We start from the raw sequence: 12714 nt of genomic DNA, 5'->3' as shown, positions 1-12714 counted from the left end.
GGGCAGAGGGTGGGGTGGGAACCAGGTGGAGGGGAGCTATGGGGGGGAAAAAAGAGGAACAACTGTAATAATCTGAACAATAAAGATTTAATTTAAAAAAAAAGAAACAAAATAAATACAAGTTAAACAGAATGAAGAAATCCCTTGCAAGGTGGAAAACAACATGCCTATATGAATGTCAATAGAGATTTATCTTCTAACACAATGTAAAATTTCAAATATGATTTTCATACCATTCCATAGTAGCTCCAACTGCACATTGGCATCACCTGGGAGCTTTTAGGAATACCAGTCCCCAGACCTCAAGACTGAAAATCTTCATTTAGTTGGTCTGGAGAGGTCCTGACATCAGTATTATTAGGTTCCCAAAGTGATTTAATGGACACCCAAGGTTTATAACCATTGCTATGAAGTATTTTTTAAAATAATAGAAACAATTTAGCTTTCATTTAGAATTAAAGTCAATATTGTAATATTTGGAACTGCCATTTCTAGGAGACTATTCAGTTTATTCTAATGTAAAATGGAGCTAGTTTATATGCAACTTTGACAAATAGTTTTACTTGATACAATATACTTACATGGTTCATCCTATAAGGAAATTCCTTTGGAAAGGCATATGAAAATCTAGTTTTTACTGGAGAAAACAAACAAACAAAAAACAGTAAATGAGAAAGTGAATTAACCCCAAAGTTCTTTAACACTTTGTATAGTATTAAAGGTAGGGCTTAATCATTTTTAGTAGGGAGCTTGGAGACACTTAGAAACCCAGATTTTCTTGCTTTTAGGTGAGCAGAATGAGTGGCAGGAAGTCCCAGGCCCCCATCCATATTACAATTACAGAGCCTCAATTAAATAATGCTATAACCAAATATGAAAAGATACTTTTTTTTTAAGGAATAACTTTTTTATCCAATATTCTTAAGCCAAAACTTCCATGTGGTCGTTTAGCTTAGAAGGAATCTGTTCACAAAAATATCTATACTAATAAAAGAGTAATATGCTAATTAGACCGGGTCGACCGGACATCCGACTTCCTTCCAGACAATGCCACGGTGGTGGGGGCCGAGGCAGAGGTGGTTAGGGGCGATCAGGCTGGCAGGGGAGTAAGCAGTTAGGGGCGAGATCAGGTTGGCACAGGGGAGCAAGCAGTTAGGGGCAAGATCAGGCCAGCGCCGGGGAGCAAGTGTCATGATTGCCCCCAACTGCCCTCCCCTGCCAGCCTGATCACCCCCAATTGCTCTCCCCTGCTGGCCTGATCACCACCTAACTGCTTGCTCCCCTGCGCCGGCCTGATCTTGCCCCTGACTGGGAATCGAACCAGCAACCTTTCGGTGCATGGGACAATGCTCAACCAACTGAACCACTCCAGCCGGGCTTAACTTTATTTTTCGTCAAGTATAATAGCCATGAATGTCAGTGACCTCAGGAGATTTAATAAACCCAAATAATCTGTCACAGGTCTTATAAACTGAAAAACATCCATGCCCTACAAAGCTCTCCTAAGAATTACATCCTTAAAGCAGGATATACTTTTTGCACTTACATACAGAAGTAGCAGCAGCAGTCAGTCTTGTATTTGAGACAACTCCAAATTCCTAGAGAAAAAAAAAAAGTGGTCAAGATCAGGTACATAGAAAGCCAATGAACTCAAGGGTATTTGAGATCTTTTCAAAACAGAATATTTCCTATGTTTCCTCCTTGTTTATATTTTATATATTTATTTTTAATCCTCACCTAAAGATATTTTTTCCATTGATTTTCAGAGAGAGTGGAAGGGAGGGAGGAGACAGAGAGAAAAACATGTGAGAAGCATTGATGTGAGAGAGACACATCAATTGGTTGCCACTGGCAGGCATCCCAACTGGGACCGGGGATGGAGCCTACAAGTGAGGTATGTGACCTTCACTGGAATTGAACCTGCAACCCTTTAGTCCGAGGGTCAACGCTCTAACCACTGAACTAAATCGGCCAGGGCTCCCCTCATATTTATATTGTCTATTCATCTTCTACCTACTTGAGGTATGATGTACTTAAATCTCTAAATGTATTACCTTTCCTTAAAATTGCTTCAATTTAAGTGTTTAAATAATTTTAATTTAACATCACTGAAAGATACCAGATTAGAAACTAGGGACATGATAGTTTTCTGCACTCAAATTAGCTTCCAAGGAGATTTTTTAGATTCTGCCCTTAACTGCAAGAATATTAAGTGTTCTTCTTATTCAATTGGACCTGGACTAACAAATATTTCATGCCATTTAATAATAAAGCAGTTGAATTTCTGAAGAAAATAAACTTTAATATCACCAAAAGAACTCAAAAGACCACACAATTATTCTTTTTGAAACAGCAAGAGAAGAATGATATAGTATAAGACTTCCAATGTCAGTTCCCATTTCTTCTTTGAGCTTAATATACCACCATTCTAAAAATGACTAAAATTTACGAGGTGATCCACCTTACATACATTGCCTCATTTAATGTAATCAACCTAATAAGATGACTAAAATATATTTAAAAAAAAAAGATTACTAAAGCCTTCATTTCATTTTATTTTTTATTTTTTTAAAATAAATATATATTTTATTGAGTTGTTTTTTTTTTTAAATATATATTTTATTGAGTTTTTACAGAGAGGAAGGGAGAGGGATAGAGAGTTGGAAACATCAGGATGAGAGAGAAACATCGATCAGCTGCCTCCTGCACACCTCCCACTGGGGATGTGCCCACAACCAAGGTACATGCCCTTGACTGGAATCGAACCTGGGACCTTTCAGTCCGAAGGCCGACGCTCTATCTACTGAGCCAAACCAGTTAGGGCTTGAGTTTTTTACAGAGAGGAAGGGAGAGGGATAGAGAGTTAGAAACATCGATTGGCTGCCTCCTGCACACCCCCTACTGGGGATGTACCTGCAACCAAGGTACATGCCCTTGACTGGAACCGAACCTGGGACCCTTTAGTCTGCTCTATCCACTGAGCCAAACTGATTAGGGCTTCATTTCATTTTAAAACAAAAATTAAGAATTGGTTCCTTAGCCAACAAAGAAACTAAACTAAATCTAGTCTATTCAAATACCTTCAACTTACATCCTTATCCTTGGACAAGGGAGGGCAGCGGGGCATGTATGTATATATATATATCTATATTCACATTTAAACCTCAAACTATAATAACTAAGATTAAAAAGTAAACACCTGAGACATCTTCTTAAGTACCATTTCCATTTAATTTTTACACAGCTGGACAAAACAAAGAAAGATTTGGTCATAAAGATGAAAAAAAAAAAGCTATAACCAAATATGAAGATACATTTTTTTAGGAATAATTTTTTATTATTTTTTGGATAAAAATAATTATACACACACACACATATTTGATTTTAGAAAGGAAGGGAGAGGGAGAGATAACAACATCAATGATGAGAGAGAATCATCAATCGGTTGCCTTCTGCATGCCCCCTACTGACACTGAGCTCAAAACCAGGGCATATGCCCTGACCAGGAATTGAACCTTAACCTTCTGGTTCATAAGTTGAGGCTCAACCACGGAGCCACACTAGCTGGGCTATGCAAAATTCTTAAGGCGAAAACTTTCACTCAATAAATTGTAAAATAGGATTCTACTTAGAAAATCATATAACAAAAAAATATAAAGAAACAAGACAAATTAAGAGAAGTTTATAAAATTTTGTCTAGGTTCCCACACTGATTGTGCTTCAAATACATAAAATTACATGATAATACTTGGAAAAATCACCCCACAATACAGGCCTTTTATAAACATTTTGTCTTCCATTGAAAAACTTAACAACAACAAAGCTGGTTCTGCCTCCTTAAACTATCACTTACAATTAGAAAACCTTAAACCTCTAAAAGCTTGTCTTAATATAATTTCTAATAGAGTCAACTCTCATTATTTTAGGTAATATGCAGGAAAGATATCATCAACAATCCTAAATAATGGCTAAAATAAAATTCAAAATGAGTATCAAAAAGAATGTAAACTTACTTGGTTAAAATTACATTCAATATTCAAGAATACAATTACTATTCTAAAGCTGTGAGCTAAAAACAGAAACATAACACAAAAGTTTCATAATGCTAAAGACTGCATAGATTATTATGTAAACCAGTCAATATCTGCTACTATTGTCTGCATTTTACCTGAGTTCTCTTAAAAATACTGAAAAGGTAAATAAGGTGGCCAAAGATTTGGTTTCACGTGCAAATTTTCATCTCTCTTCTCTCTCCCTCACCTAATTTCTCTACTCTCACTGCCAAAATGATTCCTCATTAGAATCTATGTAGTTAGAGCCACCCCCAATCCCTGCCTTCCCCTAGCTTTCCCTATGGGTTGGTGAGAAGCCAATCATTAGGAGGCAGGAAGGGAATACAGTAGGACATAAAAAGCAAATGAAGAAGGATACTGTCCAGTTATAGTAAGAACTTGTGGCACTTATGGAATACTACTTAGTGCCAAACAATAAATGTCTTAGAGGCAGTACAGCAAAGCAGTTAAGTGCATGGGATTTATGAGCTGGACTCCCAGGGTTCAAATATTAGCTTTGCTGCTTACCAGCTCCATGATCTTAGGCAAATTTCTTAACCTCTCTGCAGTTCAATTTCCTCATTTATATATCTACTAGAGGCCCGATGTAGAGTAGGCCTTCCTTCCCCTGGCTGCTGGCACCAGCTTCCCTCTGGTACCCAGGACCTGGGCTTCCCTCCTCCGGCTGCCCCAGGCACCCAGGACCCAGGCTGACTTCCCCTCGCCCCAGCTTCATCAGGAAGGATGTCTGGAATGACATCCGGAAGACGTCCAGTCTAATTAGCATATTACCCTTTTATTATTATAGACTAGAGGCCCAGTGCATGAAAATTCATGCACGGAGGGAGGGGGGGCGTCCTTCAGCCTGGTCTGTGCCCTCTTTGCAGGCTGGGACCCCTTGGGGGATGTCCACCTGCTGGCTTAGGTCTGCTCCCCAGGGGGACTGGGCCTAAGCTGGCAGTCAGACATCCCACTGGCAGCCCGGAAGCCCTTGGGGGATGTCCGACTAATAGCACAGGCCTGCTCCGAGGGGGGTTAAGCCTAAACTGGCAGTCAGACATCCCTCTGGCAGCCCAGGAGCCCTTGGGCAATATCCAATAACAGCTTAGGCCCGCTCGAACATCCTTAGCGCTGCCGCGGAGGCGGGAGAAGCCCCCGCCACTGCTGCTGTGCTGGCCAGCCATGAGCCAGCTTCTGGCTGAGCAGCGCTCCCCACCTGGAAGCGCACTGACCACCAAGAGGCAGCTCCTGTATTGAGCATCTGCCCCTGGTGGTCAATGTGTGTCATAGAGACCAGTCATTCCCAGTCATTCTGCTGTTAGGGTCAATTTGCATATTACCCTTTTATTATATAGGATATATCTCTTTGTTATGGAAATTAAGTCAGTGATAGTTGTAAAAGGACTTAAAATAGCACTTGATACACAGTAAGTGCTATAGAATTGTTTATTAAATGAATATATAAAATACAGATATGTGTATATTTCTTTAATTTTGGTACAAATTTCAGTATTTTGCATAAATCACCATCTATTATTATTTTTACATAGGTAATGTGAAAACTGGGGCAACACACATTGACTATACTTGATGAAAAATAGAAAATTATTTCATACCTCTACTTTGGATGCCAAAAACACACATGTAGGAGCCATTAAGACAGGATCTATACTTTTCAGAGAATACCTAAAAAACAGTAAAACAAAGTTACATGTAGAAAAAACACTAGAAAAAATTAAGATAACTATGGCAAACACATGATTCATCTATACTAAGGTTCATCAAATTTATGTAAGAGTCTTAAATAAGCATAACATTCCCAAAATAAAACAGTCCTACCTGGCATAGAATCTCTTGAAATAGACTGTAGCAGTGGCAATAACTTGTTGTCTTAATTTAAGATGTTCACCTAATGCTTGGATAACTAAAAAGAAAAAGTTTTAAATGTATTTTCTGGTATCCATGTGGTTAAATCATAACTATATTCATTTTTAACATAGAGGAAAAACCTACACATCCTACAAAGCTCTACTTGGATAACAGTGTTAATACTAGAATTTACAAAAATATATGGATATGCATAAATAAAAACAAAAAATTGAATTGCCCCACAGCAAACACTATTCTTGTATTAAAGAAGTTGAATGATAGGAATTTCTCCTCTACCTTCTAAGAATTTCAATGCCTCTCATATTATTTTTAGAATATAAAAAGAAAAGATTAAATACCTATCAAACTCACTATAACTACCAACTTATGAAGTTTACTTACAAATCCATAATGAATCCTCCAAACAAGAGGTAGGTTTGCAGAAGAGTGAACTGAAGGTTAGAAAGATCATGTGACAAAGCTACCATATAGCAGAGCAAGAATCTTTTGCCTCTAAATCCCCTTCCCTCCAAAGCAAACTTGTAAGATAGGAATGCCCAATACAGGATGTCAATCCAAAGAATCATTTATCCTCAAAGTAATCTGCTCTAGCCAATCTTAAATTGAGTTTAATAATGCATCATAAAGGCTTAGAAAGATTAAGGAATACTTTGAAACTGTCTTGAATGTTTCTGACATTAAGATTCAAAAACGACTTTATTTAGATCACGTAAAAAAAAGATAAATGAATATGAGTTGTAAAAAGGTTACATGTATAAATAAAAATATTAAGTAGGGACTAAAACAGCTCATCACAAATTACTGCACAAAAATATTTTAATTCAGAGGTAATCAACTGTACCATTTCAACTAATTAAAAATTTTTTTTTACCATTTGTAAAAAATATTTGTAATTTCCAATATTCTTCTTCTGAAAGAAACTTTAAGTCCTTTTGGCGTTCCTTCAACAGATCTTGTTCATCCAAAATCCATTGCAAACTAGAAGAAGCAAAGATGTTAAACATGCTATAGAAAAATCAACGAAGTCATAGAAAATATTCTAAGACCAAACAAGTTATTAACATTCTGAGAAATACAAAGTACACATAACCCTGAAAGACATTATTTTCCACATTTCTTGAAACTCCCAACACAGAATTATTTTGCTAGTAAATATGCCCTGAAATTTTTTATATTTTCTCTCTTCCTTCTCAGTCTGTCACTAGTTTTACTGTATTTTCACTGATACTATGATTCTGACAAAAAGATGCATCTTACAATCAGTGGTGCCTCAGCCTTTTAAGTGGCCCTACTTTTATTCTTTCTTAGTAATACATAAAATAATGGTGAAGTTATTTGGCACCAACTGATGGTGCCTTGAATTTGATGAAGTATATTTTTATCAGTTGTTCATGGGTAATTGGAGTATTTAATTTTCCTACCTAACCATTCCAAACATGTTAAAAGCTGCTTCAGAATTTATTCACTGACAGCCTCCTTCCTCCTGCCTAGTCAAGTCTACTATTTTTAACCAGATATGAAAATGACATGACTCCCCCCTGCCCCCCCCCGCAAAAAAAACTATTCTGCAACCTGCTTTTGTCACTCAGTATGTATTGGAAGTATTTTAATGTCACTGAATTTATTATTCAGCATTCTTTTAAATTGATGAACAGCATTATGGATTGAAACATTATTTATTTAGTTATCCCTATTGATAGGCATGTAGGTTATTTTTCCCCACTCCATTGCAAGTAATACTTTAACGAATATCTTTGAAATTCAGCCTTATATATTTGATGAATAATGCATCTGAAATAATTTCATAGAAGTAGAACTGATGGGCCAGTTTTGCTGGTAACTGATATAAATTGTCAGTTTACTAGGTGTACCGGTTAATAATGCAGATTTTTTTCGATAGATGGAGTTACACATGTTGATATATATGCGATTTGATATGTATGCTATTTTGTTGTATTGACAGCAAGCTTCAAAACTTCATATGTCGAATTTGCTGAAGGTGTTAACATCATAGATATATTTTTTTTAATATATTTTATTGACTTTTTACAGAGAGGAAGGGAGAGGGATAGAGAGCTAGAAACATCGATGAGAGAGAAACATCGATCAGCTGCCTCCTGCACATCTCCTCCTGGGGATGTGCCCGCAACCAAGGTACATGCCCTTGACCGGAATCGAACCCGGGACCTTTCAGTCCGCAGGCTGACGCTCTATCCACTGAGGCAAACCGGTTTCGGCAGATATTTTTATGCTTAAAAATGTCGAATTACATGCCAAAAAAAGAGCATTTGCGGAAAGTTTTAATTCATTACTTTATTTTGAAGAAAAAGTTATATACTTCAGGAAGCTTATGGTGAACATGCTCCATCTCAAGATACTTGTGAACGCTGGTTTAAACACTTTAAAAGTGATGATTTCGATGTGAAAGACAAAGAATGTCCAGGTCAACCGAAAAAGTTTGAAGATCAACAATTACAAGCATTATTGGATGAAGATGGATGTCAAACTCAAAAAAAATTGCAGAAAGATTCAACGTTGCTCAGCAAACAATTTCCGATCATTTACAAGCAATGGGAAAGATTTTAAAGGAAGGAAAATGGGTGCCACATCAACTGAACGAAAAACAAATGGAAAACGGAAAAGTCATCAGTAAAATGTTGCTTCAACAGCACGAAAGTCTTTTTTTGCAGCAAATTGTGACTGACGATGAAAAGTGGATTTATTTTGAGAATCCCAAATGCACAGAATCATTGGTTGATCAAGGTCAACCATCAACATCGACTGCAAGGCCAAATCGCTTCGGAAAGAAGACAATGCTCTGCGTTTGGTGGGATCAGGAAGGTGTGGTATATTATGAGCTTCTAAAACCAGTACTGATCACTACCGACAACAAATAATCAATTTTAACCACACTTTGATCGTGAAACGACTAGAATGGGCCAGAAGACACGGCAAAGTAACTTTGCTTCATGATGACGCACCATCACACACTTCAGAACCAGTTAAAGACATGTTAAAAAATCTTGCCTGGGAAGTATTAACCCACCCAAAACAAGAAAAGTTCTATTGGGACAGTATCCACAAATTACCTGATTTTACCTGTAGCTAGAGATGGACATTACTTTGAATAAAAGCACTTTTGATGTTTCTCTTGAAATTATCGTGTTTTTTTTTTTATTATAAAATCCGCCATTATTAACTGGTACACCTAGTAAGTTCCATAAGTCACAACAATTTCCATTCCTATTAACAGTACCTGGGCATGTCTTAAAGTATTTAACCATATGGGTTATTGCCAATCTTCCAAATGATGTGTCTCTCTTCTATGGATGTTTCTCTCTCTGTATCTCTCCTTCCTTTCCACTCTCTCTAAAAATCAATGGAAAAATATCCTTGGGTGAAGATTTCAAAAAAAAAAAAAAAAAAAAAAAAGGAAAGAAACATCGATCTGCTTGCTGCCTCATGCAGAGCCCCTACTGGGGATCAAACCTGCAACCAGGCATGTGTCCTGAGGGGAACTGAAACAGCAACCTCCTGGTGCATGGGTTAAAGCTCAACCACTAAGCCACACTGGCTGGGCTATTTAAGTATACATCTTAAGTTAAACATTTTCTATGTTTTTATTAGTCAAATAGAATTCTTCGTTTGTACATTTTAATTCTAATATGGCCATTTTTTAAATGAGATAGTCATCTGTTTTGTTTAGGAGATTCTTCTGATCTAAAGTTTGTTTATTATGGATAATAAATCATTTGTCTATCAAATATGCTGCAAATATTTCCAAAGTTTAGCATGATCTCTCAATATTTAATTATATGTAATACAGTAATCTGAATCACTTATATACATATTGAAATTTACCCATTTTTTTTCTTTAAATTTGTGATCCATCCAGAATTTATTTTGGTATAGGATATAGATAGAGATCCAGCTAAATGTTTGTCAAATGGTTATCCAAATGTCACCAAAATATTTCCTAATGTATAATTTTATCATTATATTTGAATTTTCTTTATAATTTCCTATTTTTGTTTTTTCCTCCTTATACCATACTATTTAAAAACATATAACATTAAATAATTAAAATCTAGTATGGAAAATACCCTCTCCTTGATATTATTTTTCAGAAAATTTCCTGCTATTCTATTACAATTATTATTATTTTATGTTAATTTTCACCTAAGGATATTTTTCCATTGATTTTTAGAGAGAGTGGAAAGGAGAGGGAGAGACAGAGAGAGACACATCAATTGGTTGCCTCCTGCACGGGTCCTGGTGATTGAGCCTGCAACCCTGCAACCAAGGTACCTGCCCTTGACGGGAATGGAACCCGGGACGCTTCAGTCTGGAGGCCAATGCTCTATCCACTGAGCCAAACTGGTGAGGGTTTCTTATCACAAAATAGACTTCACAAAACAAGAGATAAAGAAGGACACTTCGTAATACTAAAGGGAATGATTCAACAAGAAAATATAACCCTTGTAAACATATATGCACCCAATATAGGAGAACCCAAGTACATTAAAAAACTCTTGATGGACATACAGGGAGAGATTGACAGCTATACAGTCATAGTGGGGGACTTTAACACCCCCACTGACATCATTGGATAGATCTTCCCGACAAAAAATTAACAAGGAAACAGAGGCCTTAATGACACACTAGATCAGATAGATCTAACCGATATTTACAGAACATTTCACCCCAAAGCAACAGAATATACATTCTTCTCAAGTGCACATGAAACATTCTCAAAGACAGACCACATGTTTGGGCACAAAACAAGTCTATACAAATTCAAGAAGATTGATATAATACTAAGCATCTTTTTGGATCACAATGGCATGAAGTTAGAAATCAACTACAATAAAAAAAACTCAAAAACCCTCAAATACATTATTTTTTTAAGTTGAAAAATCCCTATAAATTCTGACAAACAGCTGTCAATTCTCTCACCTTCTTTCAGTTTCTCAGAATACCTCTTCTCCACTACCTAAATTTCCTGTATTTTAATTTTGCCCAAACAAATATTTCAGTGAGTGAAACAGTATAATAAAATAAAACTATCAGACGTAAAGCTTTCTTAGCATTTCATCTCCACAGAATCACTTTACAACAAGAGGAAAATCTGCTTTTCTGAAAATAGGTATCCATGCCCATTGTTTCTTTTTTCTGCAAAGGGCTAAAAAAAAAAAAGAACACTGTAATCCAATCTTTAAACAGAATCAAAATTTAAATTACAACTACTAATGCTCTCTTGGCATTAGAGAGTATTTACACTAAGATATCATCTTTATCGGGTTGTATTCATCTTTCACTTGTCTAGTCAAAGTTCAATTAGCCCCATCACCCACCTTCCTGACTGCTTAAACAAATGTATGTAGGGGGAAATGTTTTTAATATTACTCTAGCTCTTCCATGGTCATTGACAGAAACAAAAATTTATTCATGAAAAAGGTGAAGGAAATCGGCAACGTCACTGATAAATACACTCTTAAAATATCAGGCACAGATGATTAATGAAATAAATGTTGAGAGCACCTGCCCTATACCTTACCAACAAAGCTCCATGTAGACATAAAATACTGGCAGGAGGCGGTTAAAGAGAAGAAACAAGCCCGACTCCTTCTCGGAATAACATTAAATCCACTCAAGACAGGAGGCGGATGACAAAAGACGAGGTAGGATACCGACCCATTGGCGAGATCCCAGGCAAAAGGTGACCCACCAGGTCCTGAAGAGCCAGCGCCCAGTTCTGAACTGTGCCACGCTCCCCTACCTGTGCCAGCCCAGCCCAGCCCAGCCCAGCCCAGCACCCCGCGCCTAGCTAATCCAAGAATCCTAAACCTCCCACCCGGAGCCAGAGGCCCCTTCCCCCACGCTTCCCGCTCACAGATCTAGGGACCCCCCCATCCCCCAACCCAGCCAAAGGGAGGGGAGAGGGGAGTTGCCAGAGAAAGACGCATCCCGCTTCCGGCCGCCACCGACTGCCGGGAGATTCCGGGGCGTTCGGGACAGGGGCTATTCTAGGCCAAGGGGAGTCGCAGGCCCCGTCATCACCGCCCCCCCAAGAGCCAGCCCCAGCGAGAAGACGGAAGCTCACTTACTAATGGGAGCTCTGCCAAAAGTTCCCTGCCATGGAACACAGCTTGCCCTGATAAAAAAGCACCAGCCGGCGGAGCGGCTCGCGGAGCGACCATAGACCCAGCACGCCCGGTAACCGCGCTCCTCGATCTGATCGGCTCAGCTCCGCTTCGCCGCGACGAAGGTAAAAGGAAGAGGATGGCACCCAATTCCTTTTGACGCCGGCCGGCAACACTCTACTGTGCAAACCCGTTCCTATGGATAAAAGTTCCGGCCCGCCCCGCTGCGGGGGAGGAAGCCGGCTGGGAGGAGACAGCCTCTGGTCGCACCGAGATAGTGGATGGAAACTGGTGCTCACGAAGGCTCGAGGAGGGAGGGAGGCTCTCGCGAGAGTTTGGCGCTAGTGCCGGCCTGGAGCCCGTGCTGCTTGGTTTTCTGGGGCAGTAACCATTCGCTGGGTGGGGATGCGATGCTCTTCCGACTTTGTTATTCCATTGTCCATATTACAGGACCCCAAAGCAACATGGTGGCATCGAATGAAAGGTTTTCTGACTTCACTTCTTTCTCCTGCAATTGGGAAGAGAAATAGAGATTATTTTGGCCTCAAGGCTGCGTTCTTTTAATTTTTTTTATTTTTTAATTTTTTATTAAATCTTTATTGTTCAGATTACATTTGTTCCTCTTTCCC

At 38.4% G+C, this 12714-nt stretch overlaps 1 protein-coding gene across 2 annotated transcripts in view; it reads right to left on the bottom strand.

Annotated features, from left to right (window-relative positions):
• Positions 1 to 12337, bottom strand: part of CCNC (cyclin C) — a 23600-nt gene extending 11263 nt beyond the window's left edge. Inside the window, exons 1-6 of one of the 2 annotated variants that reach the window (XM_014543918.1) lie at positions 12050 to 12337; positions 6814 to 6920; positions 5892 to 5976; positions 5669 to 5738; positions 1547 to 1598; positions 582 to 637 (exon numbers count right to left, since the gene is read on the bottom strand). In XM_014543918.1, the coding sequence (XP_014399404.1) occupies positions 582 to 637; positions 1547 to 1598; positions 5669 to 5738; positions 5892 to 5976; positions 6814 to 6920; positions 12050 to 12081 (402 nt within the window). In that variant the 5' untranslated portion in view covers positions 12082 to 12337. The remainder of the gene's footprint in view (positions 1 to 581; positions 638 to 1546; positions 1599 to 5668; positions 5739 to 5891; positions 5977 to 6813; positions 6921 to 12049) is intronic. The other variant, XM_005871460.2, reaches the window with a different exon arrangement.
• Positions 12338 to 12714: the final 377 nt, after the last annotated feature.

The sequence above is a fragment of the Myotis brandtii genome, unplaced genomic scaffold, assembly GCF_000412655.1.
Source record: "Myotis brandtii unplaced genomic scaffold, ASM41265v1 scaffold343, whole genome shotgun sequence".
In the NCBI taxonomy this organism is placed as follows: Eukaryota; Metazoa; Chordata; class Mammalia; order Chiroptera; family Vespertilionidae; genus Myotis; species Myotis brandtii.
Note: the sequence above shows the minus strand (reverse complement) of the source record. Positions and strands in the feature narration are given on the sequence as shown.